Raw genomic sequence first — 23,923 nt, 5'->3', positions numbered from 1 at the left:
GTAGAGATTGAGGATTCGGGGGACTGTAACTACCGAGAGGAGTACTCGCTCTTCGATAACTCCAGAGGCAGGATATCCTTACTAGCTCAGCATCAATAATTGAATGGACATGCGTTAACTATTAAACTAATCTGAGTTGATTTTATTAATATGCAACATATAGTACTAGATCGAGCGCGATTATCTTATTTAGATTGTTTTAAGGGACCTAGCATGATAATCCAATTTCCCAAAAATATCATATTTATTAGGCGTGATCGAACAATCAGATTTTAGTTAGTTTAACAGTTCATAAAAGGGCGAGGAAAGCAATTAAACCATGGAAAAGGGACACATTACGACGCACCCTTGAGAGGTGCGTCACGGTTCTCAGAAAACTAACCACTTTGACTTTGCTATTTCTCCTTTTATTTAACGAATCTCAAATTATGGGACGGGATACGTTCTGTTCGATTTATGGATCGATTGCGACAGAACGCGTGATCAGTTTTGCAGCGTGAGGCTTAGGCTTAGGGGTTTAGAGTCAATACTCAGAATATAATTGTGTGTTGTTGTGTTCCTTTCACGTCGAACTTAAGGCCCTATTTATAGAAAAGAGTTCGTGGAAAGATAGAATTGCAGAACTCTAATCCACGAGGAATTAGGAAAAAACACGTACAAGGTATTTTCAGCGCCCAGGCCTGGGCGCCGAAAAGAACCAGGCGTTGAAAATAGGATCTGGGCCGTTTTTCTTAGTCAGATTCGGATTCCTAGAATCCGGAGTATTTGAGATTTAATTGAGTCTTTTAGTGCGTATTAACCTTGTGACGGGATGCGTCTGTGCCCGTTACGAACTCTAGGCTCGTTAGGATTTTAATTAATACGTAACTCTTATTTTCGAATCATATTAGGAATATGATTCTCTCATAATTTCTATCTCATTTAGGATTTATGTTGGAGTGCAACACCTAATTCTGACAGGTTTCTATCTTTTATGACTTGCCACTTTTAACAACTACCCATTACGGCAGTTACTATTTTTAGCAGGTTTCCATAAATAGCAGGTTTCTATAAATAGCAGGTTTCGGGTGAAATGAAAAGGGATTTGAGATTCATTATTTTATAGGAGATGCGTTGTCAAGTGGAGATTTACGCTTTCATCATCGAACCTTCCCTTTCGGAAATGGGGACAAAAGTAGGTGCCTACAGATATATAGATATTGATATAGATATCTTGGGCTGAATTTTGTTTTCCTTGCTTAATTGTACTGTGCCTTGTTTTTATCAACTTATTCTCCAGCTAAGATCAAGGTCAAGTTCAATTCAGTTTATTCAGTTCATTTTTAATTCAGTTCAGCACTACTTTGTATATTTAAGTTTAATTCAATTCAGTTTAACAACTATAATTTAGCTAGTTGTGTTCAAGTTAGGCCCATTTAGTTCATATTCATCCGATTCAAAAACACATAGCCTAAATTCAGTCATGAATTATAGTTTTTTTTATATAAAATAAAAATCAATTGTGCGGAACAAGAGAGATTTTATTTATTGCCAAAAACAAAGTAGAGAGAATTTATTAATTAATTGCTTAAAAGAGTAATACAAACTAAAATTATGAACACAACAGAGAATACTGAATACATGGATGCATACATTCATTCTCGTACATTTATTCAGCATAATAAACAAATAATATGGACTTTGGCAACAAAATAATTAGGACATATAGCATGTTTAAGCATTGTCAAATGACCTCCTCATCCTCGTGACCTCCTCGTTACTTAGAAGTGTAATTTGCTCAGCTATATTAGCAGGTAAATTGCCGGCAAATAAGGAGTCCATTGTAAATTGAACTGCCGGATTTGCTCCGTTCAAGCTAACAATTGCAGTAGCTGGAGTTGTACCAACATTAATTTGAAAATGAAGCATGGATTGTGGAAAGATCATAACGTCACCAACCTCGAGTCTTCTATAATACGCAGTATTGCTTGCATCAATGAATCCTGCAATTATTGACCCTCTGATTACGGTTATAATTTCTGATGTTCGGTGTGAGTGAACTGGAATAACTCCACCAACACCGAAGTCTAATCTTGCCATAGAAATACCTAATCCATTCAAAGCAGGGAATTGATTTACAAATGCAAGGGTCACATTATATCTAAACATGTTTGTGGTGGTTCGTTCACCACGAAAGCCAGTGAAAACAAAGTCATCTGTAGTGACATTAGCAGGATCCTTGCAAGCGTATCCTTGTGGACCCCTGGGGAGAGTAGTATCTCCTACACAGAAGTCGAGCTCAATAGCATGAGAGACATAAACCAAGAGAGAAAGGGCGAAGAACACAACAAGGTTATTCATTTCGGAAACTGGCTTAATTAGTTGGAGAGTATATATTTGTTAACGCTACTTTTGTGTACTTGATCTGGTTTTACTTGCATCTAATTGATACCCTATATATAAGGGGAAAGAGGGGGCCTAGTTCATCTTACATGAATTTACTTTTCTAGACAATTAGACTTTTCCTTTGTCAACAAATCAAATAATTATTATCCAAATTAGCTAATCTAATTAAATCGTCTTGACTATTCGACTTTTCAGAAAACTATACGAAGTACGATTGTATAGGAACTCCACCAGATTAATAATTAATCGATCGATTCATCGTACATGAATTTACTTTTCTAGACAACTAGACTTTAGCCCGTGCGATGCACGGTTTCTATTAAATGTTACATTAAAATAAAACTCCTACATATATCAACTGTTATATTTTACATATTAGATTAAATTGATTTTTTTATTTTTTGGAATGAATTTTATTTTAGATTTATTTTTTAATTATTATAGTGTTTGATTTTGGATGAAATTGTATATAAGAAATATTAATAATTATTTAATTAAAATATTTACGTGGCTGTGAGGGGGTCGAAAAAACGCGAGGCTAATGCGTGACCTCGTCCCTCGTGGGTGTGACGATTCTTTTTGTTCAATCAAGTGTAATTGGATTTCCTGTGAGTATACACCCAATTGACTAGTAATATAGAAGTCGCCATTCAGTTTTTAACGACAATGAGAAAAACTGACAAAACCCGGTTATCGTGACATAAAGGGAGTGCAATTATGTTTGACCACGACGGCCGTAGGTTCCCTTGTGATCCCTGGTGTGGGGATCTCTCAATATACACCCGCAAGGTAGAGATTGAGGGTTCGGGGGACTGTAACTACCGAGAGGAGTACTTCGCTCGTCGATAACTCCAGAGGCAGGATATCCTTACTAGCTCAGCATAAATAATTGAAGGGACATGCGTTAACTATTAAACTAATCTGAATTGATTTTAGCAATATGCAACATATAATACTAATTCGATCGTGATTATCTGATTTAAATAGCATTAAGGGACCTAGCATGATAATCCGATTTCCCAAAAATATTATATTTGTTAGGCGTGATAGAACAATCAGATTAGGTTAGTTTAACAGTTCATAAAAGGGCGAGGAAAGCAGTTAAATCATCGAAAAGGGACACGTTACGACGCACCCTTGAGAGGTGCGTCACGGTTCTCAGAAAACTAACCACTTTGACTTTGCTATTTCTCCTTTTTATTTAACGAATCTCAATTATGGGACAGGATACGTTCTGTTCGATTTATGGATCGATTGCGACAGAACGCGTGAACAGTTTCGCAGCGAGAGGCTTAGGCTAAGGGTTGGAGTCAATACTCAGAATATAATTGTGTGTTGTTGTGTGTTTTTTTACGTCGAATTTAGGGGCCTATTTATAGGGAAGAGTTCGTAGAAAGATAGAATTGCAGAGTTCTAATCCACAAAGAATTAGGAAAAAACACGTACCCAGGTATTTTCAGCGCCCAGGCCTGGGCGCCGAAGATTTCGGCGCCCAGAGCCAGGCGTTGAAAATAGGGTCTGGGCTGTTTTCTTTAGTCAGATTCGGATTCCTGAAACCCGTAGAGTTTGAGATTAATTCGAGTCTTTTAGCGCGTATCAATTTTATGACGGATTGCGTCTGGGCCCGTTATGAACTCTAGGCTCGTTAGGATTTTAATTAATACGTAACACTTATTTCTGAATCATATTAGGAATAGGATTCTCGCGGTTTTCTATCTCATTTAGGATTTATGTTGGAATGCAACACCTAATTCTGACAGGTTTCTATCTTTTATGATTTGCCACTTTTAGAAGCTACCTTTTACGGCAGTTACTATTTTTAGCAGGTTTCCATAAATAGCAGATTTCGGGTGAAATGAAATGGGGAATCGAGATTCGTTTATTTTATAGGAGATGCGTTGTCAAGTGGAGTTTTTATGCTTTCATCATCGAACCTTTCCCTTGCGGGAATGGGGACAAAAGTAGGTGTCTACAGTTAGCCCCCACTTTGACTGAGTCTTGGAGTAAGACGATGGTCAAAGTATTAGACGGAGTGAGTCACACAAGCCATGGTGACCTGTTTGGCGAGGGTCTCACGAGCCCCCGAGTGATAACATTTGACTTAAGGGTCATCACTTGAAGTGTCGACATATCCCTCACGTGTCATTGGGATTTGTCAACGGATAATATAGAAACTTCCTCACTTTGTCATTGGAAGGATCTAAAGAAGCTTAGAAACTCCCTCACTTTGTCATTGGGAGTAGCTACAGATGTTTTCAAAATCAAAGCCATAAAGTGTAATTGGGCCTGGCCAAGCCCAACCACGAGGTAAAAAATGTTTTTAAAGATTCTCATTTTCAGGGCTAGCTAAACGAGAAAACCCCCTTGTTTTTATGGGACGTAAAACGAAGGAAAATTCAGCACATCGTTCTTTTTTGGAAAAACGGAAAACCAATCCTTTAATTTTTGGAAAAAGGGAAAATCGAAAAATGTTATCGCTGCAGCGACTAAGGACCTGCGCGGTTAGTGACGCAGACCCCGCCCGCTGAAGGTGGGCGAGCCTGTCCGCTGAGGGTGGACGCCCCGTCCGATAGAAGTGGACGAATCTGTTTTGATGTTTTGAAAATAAGGACCTACACGGTTTGTGACGTAGACCCCGCCGGCTGAAGATGGCGAGCCTGTCCGCTGAGGGTGGACACCCCGTCCGATAGGAGTGGACGAATCTATTTTGAAATTTATTTTGCTTTTTTTGAAAATAAGGACCTACGTGGTTTGTGCCGTAGACCCCGCCGGCTGAAGATGGCGAGCCTATTTTAAATTTGAAGACTTTATTTTTGTCGAAAACTAAGGACCTGCGCGGCTAGTGACGCAGATTCCGCCCGCTGAGGGTGGGCGAGCCCTGTCCGCTGAGGGTGGACGTCCCTGAATTCGTTTTCTTTTTGATTTGGGAACTCGCGCGGTTTGTGACGCGATTCTTGCCTGACTGAAGATGGGCAAGTTCCTATTTCTTTGGTTCTTTGGATTTCTTTTGAGAATTTCTTTTATTCATTCTTGCAAGAGCGAATTCTTTCGAGGGGTGCTCGAATTTAGTTGTAACCTGAACGTGGGCTGACAACGTGTTCAGACGGATCTTTGTCTTGCGACCGTCCGCTTTCGTGATTTTGAGCTAGTCTTTACGGCTCGACTTGGTCTTTGATCAGAGGACCGTGCACAAGCGTCAGTGACGTCCTTTCGATGGGGTCGAACCTATTGTTGTTCTTCTTTTTTTTTTTTTTTTTGAGATATCCAAACATGATATGGTGTATGGCGCAGTCCGGGAATGTGATTTTGATCGCGCGCTCCTCGTTGGAGTCTATTTTTTTCGCGAGCCCCCAAGCACTGGGGCTCGTTGGTTGTTTTTCGCATCTTGTAATCATGTTTGGGGTCATGCTCGTATGTGCGAGCGACCTTCTATAGTAGTGTGCTACTTTAGCGAAGCCGTGGAGTGCGGCTTTAGTTTTCAGGCGACATCCGGTTTTAGCTTGGCCCGGATTAACCCTTTGACAGACAAACATTTTTTTATTTGGAAAACCAATGACTTGACGACACATATTTTTGGTGTTTCGAAGAATGACCATGATATTTAACTTGCCTTTTTTTGAAAGTGTACACAAGCATTTTCTGAGACGAGTCTAAGTTTCGACCAAGTTTTAATGTCATTATTTTTTCTTGCTTATTTGGGAGCTAAAGGTGCTTTGGGCTTGATCCTACTTGCAATAGGGCCTCGTGTTTAGCAACACGGTCTTAAGTCCTTTCCTGTTCCGTGTTTTGTGAAATCTGGGCCTTGGGCTGCATTTTCAGCGCCCAAGTTCAGGCGTTAGACATTTCGGCGCCCAGGGGTGGGCGCTGAAAGTCCTTTCCTGGTAATATTTGATTTTCGGATTTCTAAACACGTTTCCGAATGGGATCAGGATGTTATTGGGTGTGTTCAGCTATATATAGGGGCTAGATACGTCCTTATTTTCCACCACTCTCAAATTCTTTCTCTTCTTTTGCTGTGCTCTAATTATTTATTGCTTTTGCCATGTCGATCCCTACTTTCTCACTCCAACGAATTGTTAGGCGTTGGCTACGGGCCCTTACTCCCACAGAAAAAGCTTTGTTAAAAGAATACCACTTAGAGGCACTTTTAGGCTTACAACAAATTAATATTGACTAAAATTTTCTGCATGCTGCCCTAGACTTCTGGGACTCCGATCATCATGTTTTTGCCTTTCGGGGCAATGAAATATGTCCTTTGCCTGATGAATTTGCTGCGATCCTTGGTTATCCTACTAATGCTACTCCTGTTACCCCTGGCACTATTGAAGAGGGTAAAACAACCATAAGGGCTTTCCTAGGGCTAGATTATAACATGTTTGCTGAAATTGTTGTAGATGATAAGGTTAACTTGGCAAAACTTGTAAAACATCATTTTAGGCCTAGTAAGAATATGACCGAACAGTAATTGAATATTCGAGCTCTTGTATTTTGCTTGTTGAATCATTATTTGTTGTCGAATAACAATGGTGAGTTCGGTGACATAAGGTTGATCCCTTTGATTAGCCAGATGGAAAGTTGCTATTCTATTATGCCATTGGTTGTTGTCGAGACTTTGCTGAGTGCGGATGAGCTGAAGAAGGATGCCAAATCTGAACATTTTAAGGGAAGCCCCCTATTATTGCAGGTAATCGATTTTTTCCTTGCGCACATGTGTGTTTTTTTTGCATATATTTCTTTTTGCCTGGGGCTGAGTTTCAGCGCCCAGGGCTGGGCGCTGGAATTTTCGGCGCCTGGTCCTGGGCGTTGAAACTGCGCTCCAGGAACCTTTTTTTCTTTCTTTTCATTCTTTTGATTCGATCGTACCTGTTTTTGCAGATTTGGCTTGCGGAACGGCTTAGACTTTTGGAAGCTCCTGCCGATCCTAAACATTATCGCCCTATAGCTTTGGGTAACCGAAAATACTTGCACCAAGGCCAGGACGAGGCCGAATGGACCTCCTTTTTTACTTATGGCATTTGTTCTATTAAGTGGGTGGTACCATGGTGGGGTTTGACTACTATGACAGGGGGGTCTGATGTATCGGTTTATGTTTCTTTGTTGGGGCTATCTCGTCCCATTTATATTTTCCCTTACCGAGTCATGCGTCAATATGGTTTAAGGCAGACTATCCCCTTTTCTGATACGGTACCACCTAAGGTAGCGGCCTTTTCACAAACACGGGTCTTAGCGTGGGCTAAGTATTATGATGGTCTCCCGCGTTGGGCCGTAGCTACAAATGGCTTTGTGGGTCTTTCTGAAAATTACAAGTTGTGGATGAGCTCCGATGACAAAGATGTGAGGACCGAGGCTCGAAATGGGGAGCCGGCTGAGCTTTTGATACCTCGTATTCGTGTTAAGTATGAGGGTCCTGATTCTGCCAGACCTCGTACCTATAGTATTAAGACTGTGAAAGCTCGTCCTGATCGAAAGCGAAAGGAAGTTCCTCCCCGTTCCAGTTTCAGGCCTAAAAAGATGCCTAACATGAAGGGGCCTGCTGTTGTTAAAAGAAATGCAAGCTCTCGCGGAGATCGTCGCCGGAATAATGTATGGGTTAGGAAGGTTCAGCCGCCTGTAGAAACAGTGGCTAGTCTAGTTGATGATAATAATCCTTCTCCCACCATTGTTTGTGCCCTTGAGGCTGAGCGGGCTATAACTGAGAATGTTTCTGAAGCCTTGGCGTCTTTGGAAGTTAGTGTCTAGGAGCCGGTTCTTATGGAGATTGATATTGGGGCAGCGCAGAAGACTATGGGGGTGGATCATGCGAACATTGCTCTCTACAAGACTTTATTTGATGATCCGGAAGAACTAGAGTAGTGTAGTTCTTGCTAGGGTGTAGGTGCCCTGTATTTATTTCAGTTGTGTTTGTTTTTTATTCCTAGCACTTTGTTTTCCTTCTTATTATATTTTAATAAAGGCGTATTTTTAGTTTTCATTTAATTTTGTTTCTCCTCTTTTATATGTCTAACACTTTTTTATACAAAGAATATATAATTTTTTTTTTTTATTTGGACAGAATCCTTGGTAAGGATTGCCTACGTATCTTGTCAGAATCAGGTCGCGCGTAGTTCTAGCTTTAGAATAAGTTCTAGTATGCCGGATTTCGGTAGATATGTCCTGAAGTGGAAACATATTACTTAATTGGTCAAATGAGTGAAGTATTTGTCATTATTTTCATTTGCCGTTTTTTTTTGCCATAGGTTGCGTAAAATTCGACTAATTTGTATAGCTATATTCTTGGTAAACCTATTTGGATACGTACTGTACCCCCCAAGTGTTCGTTATTTTTCCGTTGTGTGCGGATAAAATGACGAGCACTTTCAAAGAGAAAACTTTTGGCAGGCAGAGAGTTTCAACGCCCAGACTGGGGCGTCAGAAATTTCGGCGCCCAGCCCTGGGCGCTGAAAATGACTTGGGCGGTCAATTTTGACGCTTTGCTTCACATGTTCTTGCGTTTATTTCTATTTTTTTGTGCCTTGATATTTTGCTTCGTATTTAAAGTTAATTTTGAGGCTATTTTGGAGGCTTTTTTGACTGTTAGCGTGAAACGCATTTTTGTCCAGATTAATTTTTTCTATTAGTGACTCAAGACAGTTTTGAAAATGGAGTTAGGGTGCGGAATTTTATGAAGATCTTTGTGTAGGCTTTGGAGGTAGGTAGTGAAGGGTATGATGGAATCTATGTTTTATGAATCTGTTTTTTTTTGTAACATTTGCATTGTTTTTAAATCTTTGATTTCCTCTGATTTTGGGTTGCATGGATTGGCTCTTATGATGACACTGGTTGGCTTTTTAAGTTTTGGGGATATGAATGGGATAGTGTGGTTTATTTTGTGGGTTTCGGGAATTGGTTCCCATGGCACTATTTCAAAACCGAGTGGGCTTTGTTTGTTGGGCCTAGAGTGGGCCGCCTCTTTATTTTTGTATTTTGCAAGTACATTTGGTGTTTATTTAGTGTTAGAATAAAAATTTTAGGAGAAATATTACGCCTTTATTGATTCGGAAAGTAAGGAAAACACACTGAAATAAAACTAACCCATATTCTAAGGGGCCTTAGGACCATCTAATGTCTCTATTATTTTTTCTATCAATCTAAAGAACTACTAGGCGCTTTTTACTAATGGTGCTCTATATGGCTCAAGCCTGGGGTTTAGTCTCATAAAACTTCGGTCCTTCACCGGTACTCATCTTGAATTCTATTCCTTTTGCGTTGACCCACTGATATGTCTTCACCCATCCGTTCTCGACCTCTTCTAGTGTTGATGCAGGAGAGATTAACCGGGTGGGATCGAAACCTTCATCTTGTAAAGCTAGGGTAGTCATCACAGTCTCGTCCTTCATAGGCCTCGATTCGTTAAACAATGTCCATAGAGCCTGGTTGTCCAATATTTCAGCTGTTTTAGTCTTGGTGAGGTGGGGTGCCTCATCCAAGATGTGGCAGTCATGGAAAATTTCAAATCCGGGTTTTCGCAAGCCATCCTGAACGAAGGGTTCAGGGAAATCACAGCATGGGTGTTCTTCTCCTTCCCGAACGAACATCCCGTTAAGGGTCCTTTGATATGGGGTAAGGAGGGTGGTTTGTTTGGTTCTGTTAAGGCGTAGCCTGGATAGGCGGTCAGCAATATCTTTCTCCGTTGGTTCATAACCTAAGCCAAAGGGAGTAGATTTGTTGGGAAAAGGATGGAATGTGCATTCCTTCTTCCTTATGCCCAATGGGGTTCCTGGAAAATAGCCTTGAGCTAACAGCATTCTAGGGATGACTCGGGATGCATGCGGGTCTAGGAATGCTGGATCATAATCTTCGATGAACTGGATTGTTTCTTCCGTTTGAAACCCATAAAGGTTGTCTGCAGTTTCGGCCGTTCCAACCATAGTACAACTGACGTCGAGAGGAGGGGCGCGGATCTCTAGTATTACCCCGTTATGGTTAAGTTTAACCATTTGGTGCAAGGTAGAAGCCACACCTCCTAAGTCATGGAGCCAAGGTCGCCCCAAGAGGAGATTGAAAGTGGGCTTGATGTCGATTATTTGAAACTCTGTGGTGCGTGCCACAGGCCCGGTTTGTATGGTAAGGTTGATTTTTTCCAATACAGGCCTTCGGGAGTTATCATAAGCTCGTACCCCTTGCGTGGAGGTTTGGAAGTCATCGTTTCCTAGCCCCAAGCAATGGGCGGTTCGCAATGGGCAGACATTAACCGCCGAACCATTATCTACGAGCGCTAGGGGGATGTTTTGTCCTTTGCATCCAACCACTAGGTAAAGAGCTTTATTGTGAGCACCCCCCTCTTTGGGTAAGTCTTTATCAGTGAAAACTATGGCCTTTTCTCCGGCATCTCTCGTGACATGGCTAACCAATGAGTCAGGTGTGATATCTGTAGGTACTGAGATGAGGTCAAGTGAGCGAATAAGCTTTTCGCGATGTTCCTTTGAAGTACACATAAGATCCCAGATGGTAATCTCAGCTTTTGTTCTTTTTAGTTGTTTCAGGAGAAGATTTTCAATGACTTCCGCGACGGTAGCGTGCCGTCCATTCTCAGGAGCTTGCCTAACCGGGACGTCGTCCATAGGAGGTGGGTGAATATCCGGTTGGTATATTCTTCCGGATCGGGTGAGGTTGTCGGCCTCGGGCTCCTGAGGGGTGGTGTCAATGAGAGCATACCCGGGCCAAGTTTCAGTGAAGAAGTCCTGGCCCGAGACTTGAGATAGGTAAATATCTTCAGCATCATCGTTCCACACACCGCACACTTCCCTCTCGATTCGATCCATAGGGACCACAGCGAGTGGTGCACCTTGAGGTGTAATATACACCGTGGGGTCGAAATTCTCTGGTTGGTCGAGAGAGATGTGACAAGAGCCGAGTGGGCTCTTGTTGTTGTTGGGTTTGCCAACGTTAGGGAGAGGTATTACTTCATCCTCTATCATGTCCTGGATCGTATGTTTTAGAGTCCAGCAGTTTTCAGTGTCATGCCCATTTCCTTGATGGAATTTGCAGTAAGTACCTTCGACCCAATATTTGTTTTTGACAGGAGGGTCCCGGGTGGGGCCTACAGGTCTCAACTTTCCTTGATTGGTCAGTCTTTCAAAGGCTTGTACCAAAGTTGACCCGAGTGGGGCAAACTTTCGGTCTCGGACCCATCTTACAAGGTTTCTTCGGGCGGGAGCCTCTTCTACAGCATGGAGTTCTTGGGCTTGGGATGCGTTACCCCGATTATAGGTGTTGTTCTTATATGTGGGTTTGCTCTGTATGGTTTTGGCGAGGTCGTCCTCGATCTTTATTCCCACATCATAAACTCTTTTGAAAGTGTCGAGTCCCAGGTACCTAAGGTGTTGTCTGTAAGCCGGGTCCAGGTTGTCAATGAATTTTTGGACCAATTCTGTTTCGGGAGGCCTATTGATTAGCTGGGCCGCCTGGTCCCTCCATCTAGCAAAGTAGGTTGTGAAACCCTCATTTTTATTTTGGAAGAGAACTTCCAGCTCGCGCATGGTGACTTGGAAATCCATGTTCGACGAGTATTGCTTGATGAAGACATTGACAAAGTCTTCCCAAGTGGGGAAGAGCTTAGGGTCCTGGTGATAGTACCATTTGAGCGGCACAGGTTCCAAGGACAAAGGAAAGGCAGGTAAGTACATGGACTTGTCCACGCCTTTGAAGTTCATGGTATTCACAAAGCTCAGTAGATGATCACGGGGGTTGTCCGCGGCCTTGAACTTTGGTAAGTCAGATGAACTGAACTTTTCTGGTAATTTGCCAGGAAAAGGTTCAGGATCGAGGGAGAAGTATTTGCTCCCCATGGTTTGCTGTAGGACCATTTTTTCAATCCTCTTCTCGTTTTCGAGGTCATTTTTGGCTTGCGCAGCCGCTAAAGCTTCATTTTCCATTTTCAGTTGGCCCATAAGTTGGGTCATTTGGACCATCTGGTCTCGCAAATCTTCGATGGACATGTTTGAAGGTGCGAATCGAGGTTGGGGAAGCGGAGATCCTTGAAATGAGGGACGACGGACGGAGCTTGGAGTTACTAAACCTGATGTTGGTGATGTATCTTCGAGACGCACTAACCGTTGATTCCCTGATCGGCACCAAGTGGCAGGACCAGTCCTAGGCATAAGATAAGCTAAAGTTTAGGTTCCCAAAGTTTCAAGCATTACTTGGTCTAGACTTCGACTCCCTAAATTGGTTTTTCACTCTTTCTTTTGTCGGTACACCTTTTGGTTTTTTTTTGATTTTGGTCATTCTTTGGATTTTCGAAACACTTGCCCGTGTGACATTCATAGTTGTTAGCATGTTCGGTTTTGGTGCCGAGCATTGCCGTCGTAGGAGGCCTAACAACGACACAAAGAGTTATTAATTTTTCACGAGTCGCTTTTGAAATCGAGTACTTTTCTTACGCCCTCGTAGCAATTCTTTTGATGAACATTTTTTTTTTTGCGCTACGTATTTTCCTTTCGCTCGGGCACCGAGGCTGCTGCGCCTGACCAGAAAGCCAAGCAGCAACTTCAGCGCCCAACTAGGGGCGTGAGAAATTCTGGCGCCCAGCCAGGGGCGTTGAAAATGCGTCCCTGGCTGGTTCTCGTTTTCTGTCTTCTGTTTATGCGACTTCGACTTGCGTGCTTGCCTAATAACGTTCTTTACGCGTGGCAGCGTTTGTGGGTTTCGTTACAGGCCATCCCGAGCGTCGCTCATTTTGTGGCGATCATTCGGGTTTGCGGAACACGTGTTTCGGTATAACTCTTTGGCAAATTAGTCTATGAATGTTAGGGCAGTTTTTAAGGTCGTTGGTTTTGCTAGGATAGTTTGTCACACACAATCACATATTTCGCTACACATAACTACATTACAAACATGGATTTGAAAATTAAATATGCCACGTAGTTTATGATAGGCTTCTATGGGTAGTTTATTTGCGCCTGGCTTGGTACCGCTTCTATCGTAGATCCAACATATGCCCCGGTCGAGGTAGTGTCTTCAACAGACGAATTTCGCTCAAGAGGCCAACCCGCAAGTGCAAGCCAAGGGGGCATGCACGCGAGAGGGACCTAATGGGCGAGCGTCGGGATAGGTGTACTACCTGCACAAGTACCGAGTGGGAAACATGCGCGGCGTATGCACCCCCCTATTGGCGAAAAAAGGTATCCTTAGTCCAAACTCCCGAGGGAGCCGAGATTCGTTATGATGTTCCGCCCGTTCACATTAATATGCTGATTTTCAGGTCGTCCCAACTTGATGGGGAAATAAACGCGGGGTAGGATCGTTTCACCCTTCGGCTATTTTGATTACCTACAAGCACGAGTATTTCCTTCACTATCCCCAGTGGAGTCGCCACTGTGAGGGGGTCGAAAAAGCGCGAGGCTAATGCGTGACCTCGTCCCTCGTGGGTGTGACGATTCTTTTTGTTCAATCAAGTGTAATTGGATTTCCTGTGAGTAAACACCCAATGGACTAGTAATATAGGAGTCGCCATTCAGTTTTTAACGACAATGAGAAAAAATGACAAAACCCGGTTATCGTGACATAAAGGGAGTGCAATTATGTTTGACCATGACGGCCGTAGGTTCCCTTGTGATCCCTGGTGTGGGGATCTCTCAATATACACCCGCAAAGTAGAGATTGAGGGTTCGGGAGACTGTAACTACCGAGAGGAGTACTTCGCTCGTCAATAACTCCAGAGGCAGGATATCCTTACTAGCTCAGCATAAATAATTGAAGGGACATGCGTTAACTATTAAACTAATCTGAATTGATTTTAGCAATATGAAACATATAATACTAATTCGATCGTGATTATCTGATTTAAATAGCATTAAGGGACCTAGCATGATAATCCGATTTCCCAAAAATATTATATTTGTTAGGCGTGATAGAACAATCAGATTAGGTTAGTTTAACAGTTCATAAAAGGGCGAAGAAAGCAGTTAAATCATCGAAAAGGGACACGTTACGACGCACCCTTGAGAGGTGCGTCACGGTTCTCAGAAAACTAACCACTTTGACTTTGCTATTTCTCCTTTTTATTTAACGAATCTCAATTATGGGACAGGATACGTTCTGTTCGATTTATGGATCGATTGCGACAGAACGCGTGAACAGTTTCGCAGCGAGAGGCTTAGGCTAAGGGTTGGAGTCAATACTCATAATATAATTGTGTGTTGTTGTGTGTTTTTTTACGTCGAATTTAGGGGCCTATTTATAGGGAAGAGTTCGTGGAAAGATAGAATTGCAGAGTTCTAATCCACAAAGAATTAGGAAAAAACACGTACCCAGGTATTTTCAGCGCCCAGGCCTGGGCGCCGAAGATTTCGGCGCCCAGAGCCAGGCGTTGAAAATAGGGTCTGGGCTGTTTTCTTTAGTCAGATTCGGATTCCTGAAATCCGTAGAGTTTGAGATTAATTCGAGTCTTTTAGCGCGTATCAATTTTATGACGGAATGCGTCTGGGCCCGTTACGAACTCTAGGCTCGTTTGGATTTTAATTAATACGTAACTCTTATTTCTGAATCATATTCGGAATAGGATTCTCGCGGTTTTCTATCTCATTTAGGATTTATGTTGGAATGTAACACCTAATTCTGACAGGTTTCTATCTTTTATGATTTGCCACTTTTAGAAGCTACCTTTTACGGCAGTTACTATTTTTAGCAGGTTTCCATAAATAGCAGGTTTCGGGTGAAATGAAATGGGGAATCGAGATTCGTTTATTTTATAGGAGATGCGTTGTCAAGTGGAGTTTTTATGCTTTCATCATCGAACCTTTCCCTTGCGGGAATGGGGACAAAAGTAGGTGTCTACAGGCACCTAATTATTTATCTACGTGGCATTCGACTTTTTAATTCAAAAATAAATTTGAAGTCTTATTTTTCATTGGCTGAAACCATTAGATTTCCTACGTGGCGCTTTAATATTGGATGAAAGTTTGATTTTTGATTGAATTTTATTTTAGATTAGTGTTTGATTTTGGATGAATTTTATTTTAGATTTATTTTTTAATTATTAGCGTTTGATTTTGGATGGAATTGTATATATTAGTAATTAATTAATTAATTTGAATATCTACGTGGCACCTACTTAATTATCTACATGGCACTCGATTTTTTTAATTCAAAAATAAATTAGAAATCTTATTTTTTATTGGCCGAAACCATTAATAATCCTAGGTAGCTCTCTAATAGTTCAGCAAATATGCCTCCTTTATATATGTATATTAGATTAGACTTTTCCTTTGTCAACAAATCAATAAGTGTTATCCTAATTAGCAAAAGAATATATTTTATTGGACTTATTTTGACTGAACTTATACTATTTGAATTTATCTGAATTTAACCGAACTTATTTGAACTTATTTGAACTTATTTTATTGAAAAAAAAGTTATTTTGTTTGAAATAAACTTATTTGTGTGTGAAAATATCTGAAAAAAACTTATTTTTGCTGAACTTATATTATCTGAACTTATTTGAACTTAACCGAACTTAACTGAACTTATCTGAACTTATTTTGTCTGAAATAAGTCAAAATACATCAAAATAAGTCGAACTGAACTTAACTGAACTTATCTGAACTAATTTTTTCTAATTAAATCGTCTAGACTATTCGACTTTTCAGAAAACTATACGAAGAACGATTATATAGGAACTCCACCAGAATTGACCGAGGTTTTGATCCATAACTAGTCTTTATCTCGTACGGTTTTTAATTTAAAACTAGTTTTTAGGTCTGGGCGATGTCTCGGGTCACTACATTAATAACATCACATTTTTTTCCAGTGATAAACATGAAACATGTAATAGGTTAGTGGTATAAGCTTAATTTGTTATTTAAACTCAAGGTTAGGGGTTCAAACCTTACGCAAATAATGTTTGACATTTTTTTAATGTGTCACGTAACTTTCTTATAAACGCTTTTAATATATAGTATAAACTAGTATTTGGGTTCGGGGCATGGCCCGAGTCATTACTTGGATACCTGTAACTATGCATTTTTTGCTAAAAAAATAAAAATAAATAAAATTTCTTTCTATACGAGTATCCGTTGCAAAAGATAACATGTACTCCGTAATCTTGTATAGTCGACTCAAGTGGATAAGTCATTTAGTGTTCAAGTCATAATGTCATGGGTTTGAACCTTGTAATTCTAATTTGAACTTATCTGAACTTATCTGAATTATAGGAACTTATCTGAATTTATCTGAACATATAGGAACTTATAGGACCTTATTTAAATTATACGGAGTAGAACCTTATTGAAACTTATATGACCTTATTGAAACTTATAGGAACTTATAGGAACTTATACGACCTTATTGGACCTTATAAGACCTTATTGGACCTTATACGACATTATAAGACCTTATAAGATCTTATTAAACCTTATTAGACTTTATTTAAAGTTTGTTAGATTATTACTGGACTTTTAACCATTAGAATATTGAAAATAGTTATCCAAAATTTATACTCTGATGATTGAAACAATCAATTGATAAGATATTAAATATGTTACCTCAAACAGGCGGTGTTGCAAAACGTTGTGATTACTATTACGTACAGTTATTTGTTGTATGTTTCACCAAAAAGACCGTCAATTGATTTGTGATGTACACGTTGTATTTAAAAGTACAGAAACTTTTGTGTAAGACCGTCTAACGGTTAGACCACTTTTTTGGTACTAACTAAACTAGTGTAAAACATAACTAAAAGTAATAAAATCATAACTAATTGAATAACAAAATAGTTAAGGTATAAAGATAAATAGTTAAATTTATGAGTCGAATAGTTATTATTTTTGAACAAACTTATTATTAACTAAAACTCATAAAATCTTAACTAATTGATCTCATTGCTTAACTAATAAGTTTCATTGTTTAACTAATTGGTTTAGTGCTTAACTAATTAGTTCGGTTGCATAACTAATTGGTTTCGTTGCTTAACTAATTGAATTTCAGACTTAACTAATTGGTTTCAGTGGTTAACTAATTAGTTGTTCCAGTGTATACAAGTGGTCTAATTAACCGTTAGACCGTCTTTCCTAAAAGTTTGTATAAAAGTAAGTTTCTCCCTTAAAGTTATTTTGATAATAAATTAATAATAACATATTAATTAATAATTACAAATAATTGATAATTATTAACTTCAATTAGTGATCACAAATTTTTTTAATATAATATCATAAATATGATGTATTTAATATAACAACGCAAATAATCATAATATTACATATTTTATTTAAGAACTTATAGAAACTTATACGACCTTTTTGGAACTTATACGACCTTATTGGAACTTAAATGACCTCATTGGAACTTTTTGGACCTTATTGGAACTTGTAGGAACTTATTGGAACTTATTGGACCTTATCTGAACTTATAGGACCTAAAAGTAAGGTCACAAATTATAAGGTACACCCGGTTGTATGTAGTTTTACATGCAATCAGGTTAAAAGCAGATATTTTTACGGCTTAAAAGAACATTTACATACTTAAAAAGCACATTAACGATTTAAAAGCACATACTTATATATTTTTCATTTTCTTTTACTTGCAAAACTTTACTTTTCATCTGTAACAATATGCTTTTAAAACTGTAAAAAGTGCTTTTAATTTGTAAATAGGTGCTTTTAAACTATAAAAATATGCTTTTGAGGGTTTAAAAGTATAAAATGAACTGGTTGCACGTAAAACTACGTGCAACCGGGTGTACCTTCTACCAATTGCTAAAACATAATATGCTATAAATGTTATATTGTCCTTTTCCGATCAAATATTCAATCACTCCATTATGTTGATTAACTATCCTAATCACGCCCAAAACTCACATGTAATTACCTATAAGTAGCAAAATACTCCAAATATTCCAATCAAATAATAAGTGATTAGGAAAGAAAACAAAAAAGTAAAACGTATCTCATAATACCTTCTTTTTCCATATCATCCTAATCACATATCTCAATCACAATTAAATTATGACATCAACAAAACAGCAAAACACGGAAACTTAAGTAAAGGAAGGTGAAATTATGAGAAGAAAAAAGAAAGAAGCTGCAAATCGTATCAAAGAAAAATGCCTAACATAAGGAAATTACAATTATACAAATCGCAAATGTCACCATAACGCTCAATTAATTAGTAATTCAAATAATTTTCCATGAACTTCAGTGGTATGCATGAGAACATCCAAATCATATATGAAAAATTTCTCGATAATCAATTAAGACAATCTTACTCACAATTACACCCAAAAAAAAATCAAATTAAAATTAATGTCATATTAAGTATCAACTCTCAATATTAACGGATTATGTAAAATAATAAATGCACAAAATCAAGAAACAACCAGTATTAAAATAAAATAAAATCAAGCATAGAAGGCTTACCATTTACGAAAAATAATCTTTTATTTTTAATGAGCTCAAATAGTATTTCCGATAAAAGATAAGTGTATACGTTTTTGCAGCCTATGTGACGCAAATTGGTCATGGATTCTCAATTTGGATACAAAGTTTTTTCGTGTGTGTTACATCTTTATCTAGAACATTATTATATTGTTGGTTATTTGTTGCAAATTCATTCGACTCATAACTACTTGCGGTTAGCCGAACATGTTGCAGATAATATAATAAAAACAAGTGAAACACTTTTTTAGTTTTATTTTATTATTTGGTATTACATTGTGAAACTATTTCGATGTTTGCTACATAGATAATGTCTATTTTGTCTTTAGAAGAACTTTGTGAAATATTTTTTTCTCTTACATATTGTTTGATGTTATAAGATGCATGTAGTATCACAATTTTATTTTCTATTTACCTTGGCACACATCGTGTGCATATAAGACTAGTGTTTATATATGTCGACATATACGAGTTAGAAACTTTTACAAGAATTAAATACATAAAACAAAATAGATCTTTGACATATAAATCGAACATTTGATACACATACATGATCTGTCAGCTCCATTCTTAATAACGTATACGTGACACGTATACCCTTCGTATTACGCCACGTCACTACTAATCAACATCATGACACGTTATTGACAATTAAAAAACATGTAACAAGGATTGAACACTAGACCTCTTTATTAAAAGTTACACTTCCTACCATCTTAACCAACTACAACTTATGTTATATTCTTCTATATAAACACACTACAAGAATATGTATCTTTAACGACAACCTATTTACGACGGGTCAAAAATCCCGTCGCAAAAGCCTTTTGCGACGGGGCTAACAACCAAACAAGGACGGGAATAACCGTCGCAAATGTCTTTTACGACGGGCTTACGATGGATTTACGACGGGATTCCTATTTACGACGGCCCCCTTTTATGACGGGTTCGCGACAGGAAATCCCGTCGTTAATCAACGATTATTGACCTTTCGCGACGGGATTTCCCGTCGTTAATAGTACAATTTCTTGTAGTGACATATATGTTCCTTTTACAATAAATAACAAAGTGAATAAAAGTGAATGCAAAAAGAAAAGGGAATGATTACTTCATTTATAAATGTGTAATTATAAGCCTCGAAAATAAAAATAAAGCTCGGGGTAATTGGATGTAATAATGAGTAAGAGGGGAAACATTGACAGTGGTTGAGTAATTATAAAACAATATACATGCACCTGGGTGCACCGTGCACTCCTCACATTTTCTCCTTACATGTGATGAGAAAATGTGATAGGAACCACTAATGGGTATAAAATTCTTTTGGGTGTACGGTGCACTAATAATTTTCAGTGTAATTAATCAACTAATAATGAAGAAAATGATCCGACTTTGTTTTGATTTTTGGATGCGGGGTTTTAGCTTAGGAAGTTTGTTAATCGGCCGCTAATCTTGTGTCACCCCTATAATTATATGACTACGCATCTATATGGGCACATATTTACAACAAATAAATCCGAATAAAAGTCAAAACCTGGGGCAACGCCCGGGCCACTCACTAGTTTTTAGATTAAAAAAATATATTTGAGAACATCTTCACAACCCTAAACTTATGCAGTATGAAAACTCTGAAGATTAAAAAAAGCCACGACTAAGTTTCTCATATTATTCTTATATTTATTAGAGCTTTCAAACACACCAATCAATAATGACACAAAATATCGCGTTCATAAAAACATAAATCCTACTCCCTCCGTCTCTTTTTGTTTTTTACGTTTGGTATTTTTCACGCGTTTTAACAAATAATTAATTTGCATTGAAATCCCTCAATTTTTTTTATTTAAACGAGATAAATTACGTTTATTTATAATGTTTTCACTTTTATCAAAATTCTGATATTGGGAAATGAGAAAAATTTAATGTCCCAATAGAAAAGTGTGAGAGATTAAATGATCCAATGAATTTGATTGGTTAAAATAATGATTGGACACAAATTTTGATAGAATACTAAGTTATTTATGTGATAATATAAAAGAAAATGTAAATAAAATTTTGAAATACCCAAAAAGGAAAACGTAAAAAACAAAAAGAGACGGAGGGAGTATATACTACGGACAATGGCATCATTTAGGACCCGTATCACACACGATAATTCAAAATGAATTATTTTAATTGAGATTCATGAATAGAGGCTTAACTGATTTTACTTGAAATTTGAGTGAAGATTTCAAAAAGAATTAAATGTCTTTCCTTTAGGGAATAGAATAGAGGCTACGGTGTGTTCGAGAAGATGAATATGCGGTAGTGGAAATGGCGGTAGAACATGCTTACAGTGACTTCTCATTTTCTTCTCTTTCTTTAATTATTTTTATAGCTGCTAAAATCTATCTATATAATAATAATATACTAAAAGAGAAGAAATCAATGTGATGATGACATTTGTCACTCATTTATTGACCTCTTTTTTTTATATTAAAAATAAAGTTAAAAAATTAAAATTAAGCAACAAATATTTTACAACACAATAATATCACGTAATATATGTTCAACTTACTGTATTTTATGGTACCTTACTGTATTTTTTATTACCATAAAATACGATAAGTTTTTTTTCCCCTTTAAAAGAACTTACTGTATTTTATGGTAACAAAAACTAATATGGAAAAATATATAAAGAATTAAAAGATGCATCAATATTTTTACCAACTTATATAGAGGATTTCCCATATATATATACATAATCAAATTCTACACATAATCTAATTCAAATACATTGCATATATCAGGATAAGAATTTGAAATTTATACGGTTTATAACAGCCATATACTACGTATAACTACCGTATAATCTATTGCACTAACCCTACGTTTACCATTTATACGTTTGGCCTAAACTTTTAACCGGCATTTGACTATTATTCTAGGTTTAACATACATAGTATATAAAATAAATTGCCAGTTAACAAATATAACTGATTCATCACCAGTTAACAATAAATTTGAGATCTTTATACACACCATTTAACATTAAGATATATATATTGTTCAAAATCTGATATTTGACGTACTTTCCGGAAATATTAATTTTTAATAGATGTAATATATACAATCTTAGTGCATACGGAGTGTAATTTAAACATTTTAACTATAATAATAAGTTTTTTTTTAAAGTGGTAAACGTTAAAGATAAGATTTTGAACGATACATTTGTCAAGACACTATAGCTGTAAATCTGACAATCGTCCTACAATAAAATAATTACGGAGTATCATATTTCATAAAAAAATACGTAAAACCTTCTAATTACGTATAGTAATAATCGATTATAATACAAAACTAGATTATATCCCGTGCACACACATACTCCGTATATTCTAAAATTATTATTTGACCGGCCATATTGTTTAATCCGTATAAAATATTTCTCCCCCTAAAGCTAATGTATACTTAATAAATATCGAAAGTACATATTGATTGAATCATCTAATATGAAATTTCCGTCCTACTACGTTTACATATTTTATATGCTTAATAAATTTGATCAAAATAATGATTAAATATATTTTCCAAAATTTCCATTATTGATATACCGATTTGACTAAAGTATTTCCAAAATAATTTTAAACAAATTATTATTATGTGATATCTATTATTGTCCTATTATGTTATTCAATATTTTATCCATACATAAGCCATTTATAGAAAACGATAGAAAAATAAAATAGAATAAAATAAAGTATATATATTTTAGGAAAAAGGTTTTTGGCAGGGAAAAATTACACTAGGAAGTTACATGTGTCATTCATGGTGTCTGTTTTAGTATAAGGTAATAGATATATTTATATTGATAGCGGTAAATTTCTTAATTTAAACATACTACTAAGTACTAAATTAACATGCTTCGAATATACTCAATACATCAAGATAATTGACTAAAGGAATTATACCGAATATACTTCAATATCACAATATTCACAACCATATGATAATAATTTGTTTAAAACATGAATGAAAGTATTTTAACATCTTTTATCATTTCATTTTGTAATTCCTGAATCTTTTAAATGGGAAACAATTTCAATAATTTTTGGTTCAATTTTTTTTATTAATTCTTCTTTCCCTTTATTTGATCAAATTGGGTAATATATTTTTACATTGTAATCCACTGAATAGTTGAACTTGTATCATAAATTCAATTATTATAATATTGTCACTGTTTAAAATTTGTGTCATATATATAACAAATACGGATATGTATAAAAATTTTAACTCTTGATTTAACATAATAAACAAGGTTATCTCAAACATATTTTAGGCTTCATGTTACTAACAAAATGAGGCTCCTGACCCTATACTTTTTTTATGAATGGCTAGCCTATACTTTATTTTTAAATTCAAAAATAATTTTTTTCCTGCACCTAGAACACTCACCCAATATTAATATAGATTCAGTGCTGGTGAGCGGGTATAATTAAGGATAACATGTACCCACCTTATGGGGCGAGTTTAAATTTGCACTTAGAACACTCGCCGAATCTTAATTATGAATTATCACTTTTAAATATTTTATCAATTTTAGCATAGCTGATACAATTAATTTTAATAATAAAGTTATGTCAATATATTCAAAAGTTAGGTAAAGGCAAAGTGACTTATTTACCGAATATAGGGATGTTAGGTTGTCAGTGGGGTCAATTTTTTGGGAGATCCCCCGCGTATCCTCTGCATGTGGGCTGGAATGAAGACAAATTTAATTTGGTAGGTGACGGGGTTAAAAATTTATTTGCCGCAGGTAACGGGGAGAGAATGGATTTTAGATAGGACCTGCGTGCATCACTTATCTTTCATCTAAAAGATTATGAACATACCTACATTATTTTTTACTACTAATGTACATATTGTAATGTTTTTTTTATTTACTAAATTAATCGAATAAGGCAACTGAATTATCGAAGACGCCAGAACATAGTTTTACAATTCAAAATTTTTTTACCAAAAAAAGAAAGTTGAATCTAGGGGTGGGTTTACACAGTGAGTGATGGAGTGTGGATGAATTTTATTTTGTACTCGACCTCTCGAGACGGGGAATGGGAGGGGTGGGTAGGAGTTAAGTAATCAAATAATGAGTTAAA

General features: G+C 37.2%; 1 protein-coding gene across 1 annotated transcript; it reads right to left on the bottom strand.

The window, feature by feature from the left end:
- Positions 1-1,542: 1,542 nt before the first annotated feature.
- LOC110802726 (auxin-binding protein ABP19a) lies at positions 1,543-2,417 on the bottom strand. Its single transcript, XM_022008177.2, has one exon. The coding sequence runs from the start codon at positions 2,338-2,340 to the stop codon at positions 1,714-1,716; it is 627 nt and encodes a 208-aa protein (XP_021863869.1). The 5' UTR covers positions 2,341-2,417; the 3' UTR covers positions 1,543-1,713.
- Positions 2,418-23,923: the final 21,506 nt, after the last annotated feature.

This window comes from Spinacia oleracea, chromosome 1, assembly GCF_020520425.1.
Source record: "Spinacia oleracea cultivar Varoflay chromosome 1, BTI_SOV_V1, whole genome shotgun sequence".
Lineage (NCBI taxonomy): Eukaryota > Viridiplantae > Streptophyta > Magnoliopsida > Caryophyllales > Amaranthaceae > Spinacia > Spinacia oleracea.
Note: the sequence above shows the minus strand (reverse complement) of the source record. Positions and strands in the feature narration are given on the sequence as shown.

Coding starts and splice junctions, on each gene's coding strand:
- LOC110802726 (XM_022008177.2), bottom strand. CDS start 2,340: ATGAATAACCTTGTTGTGTTCTTCGCCCTTTCTCTCTTGGTTTATGTC.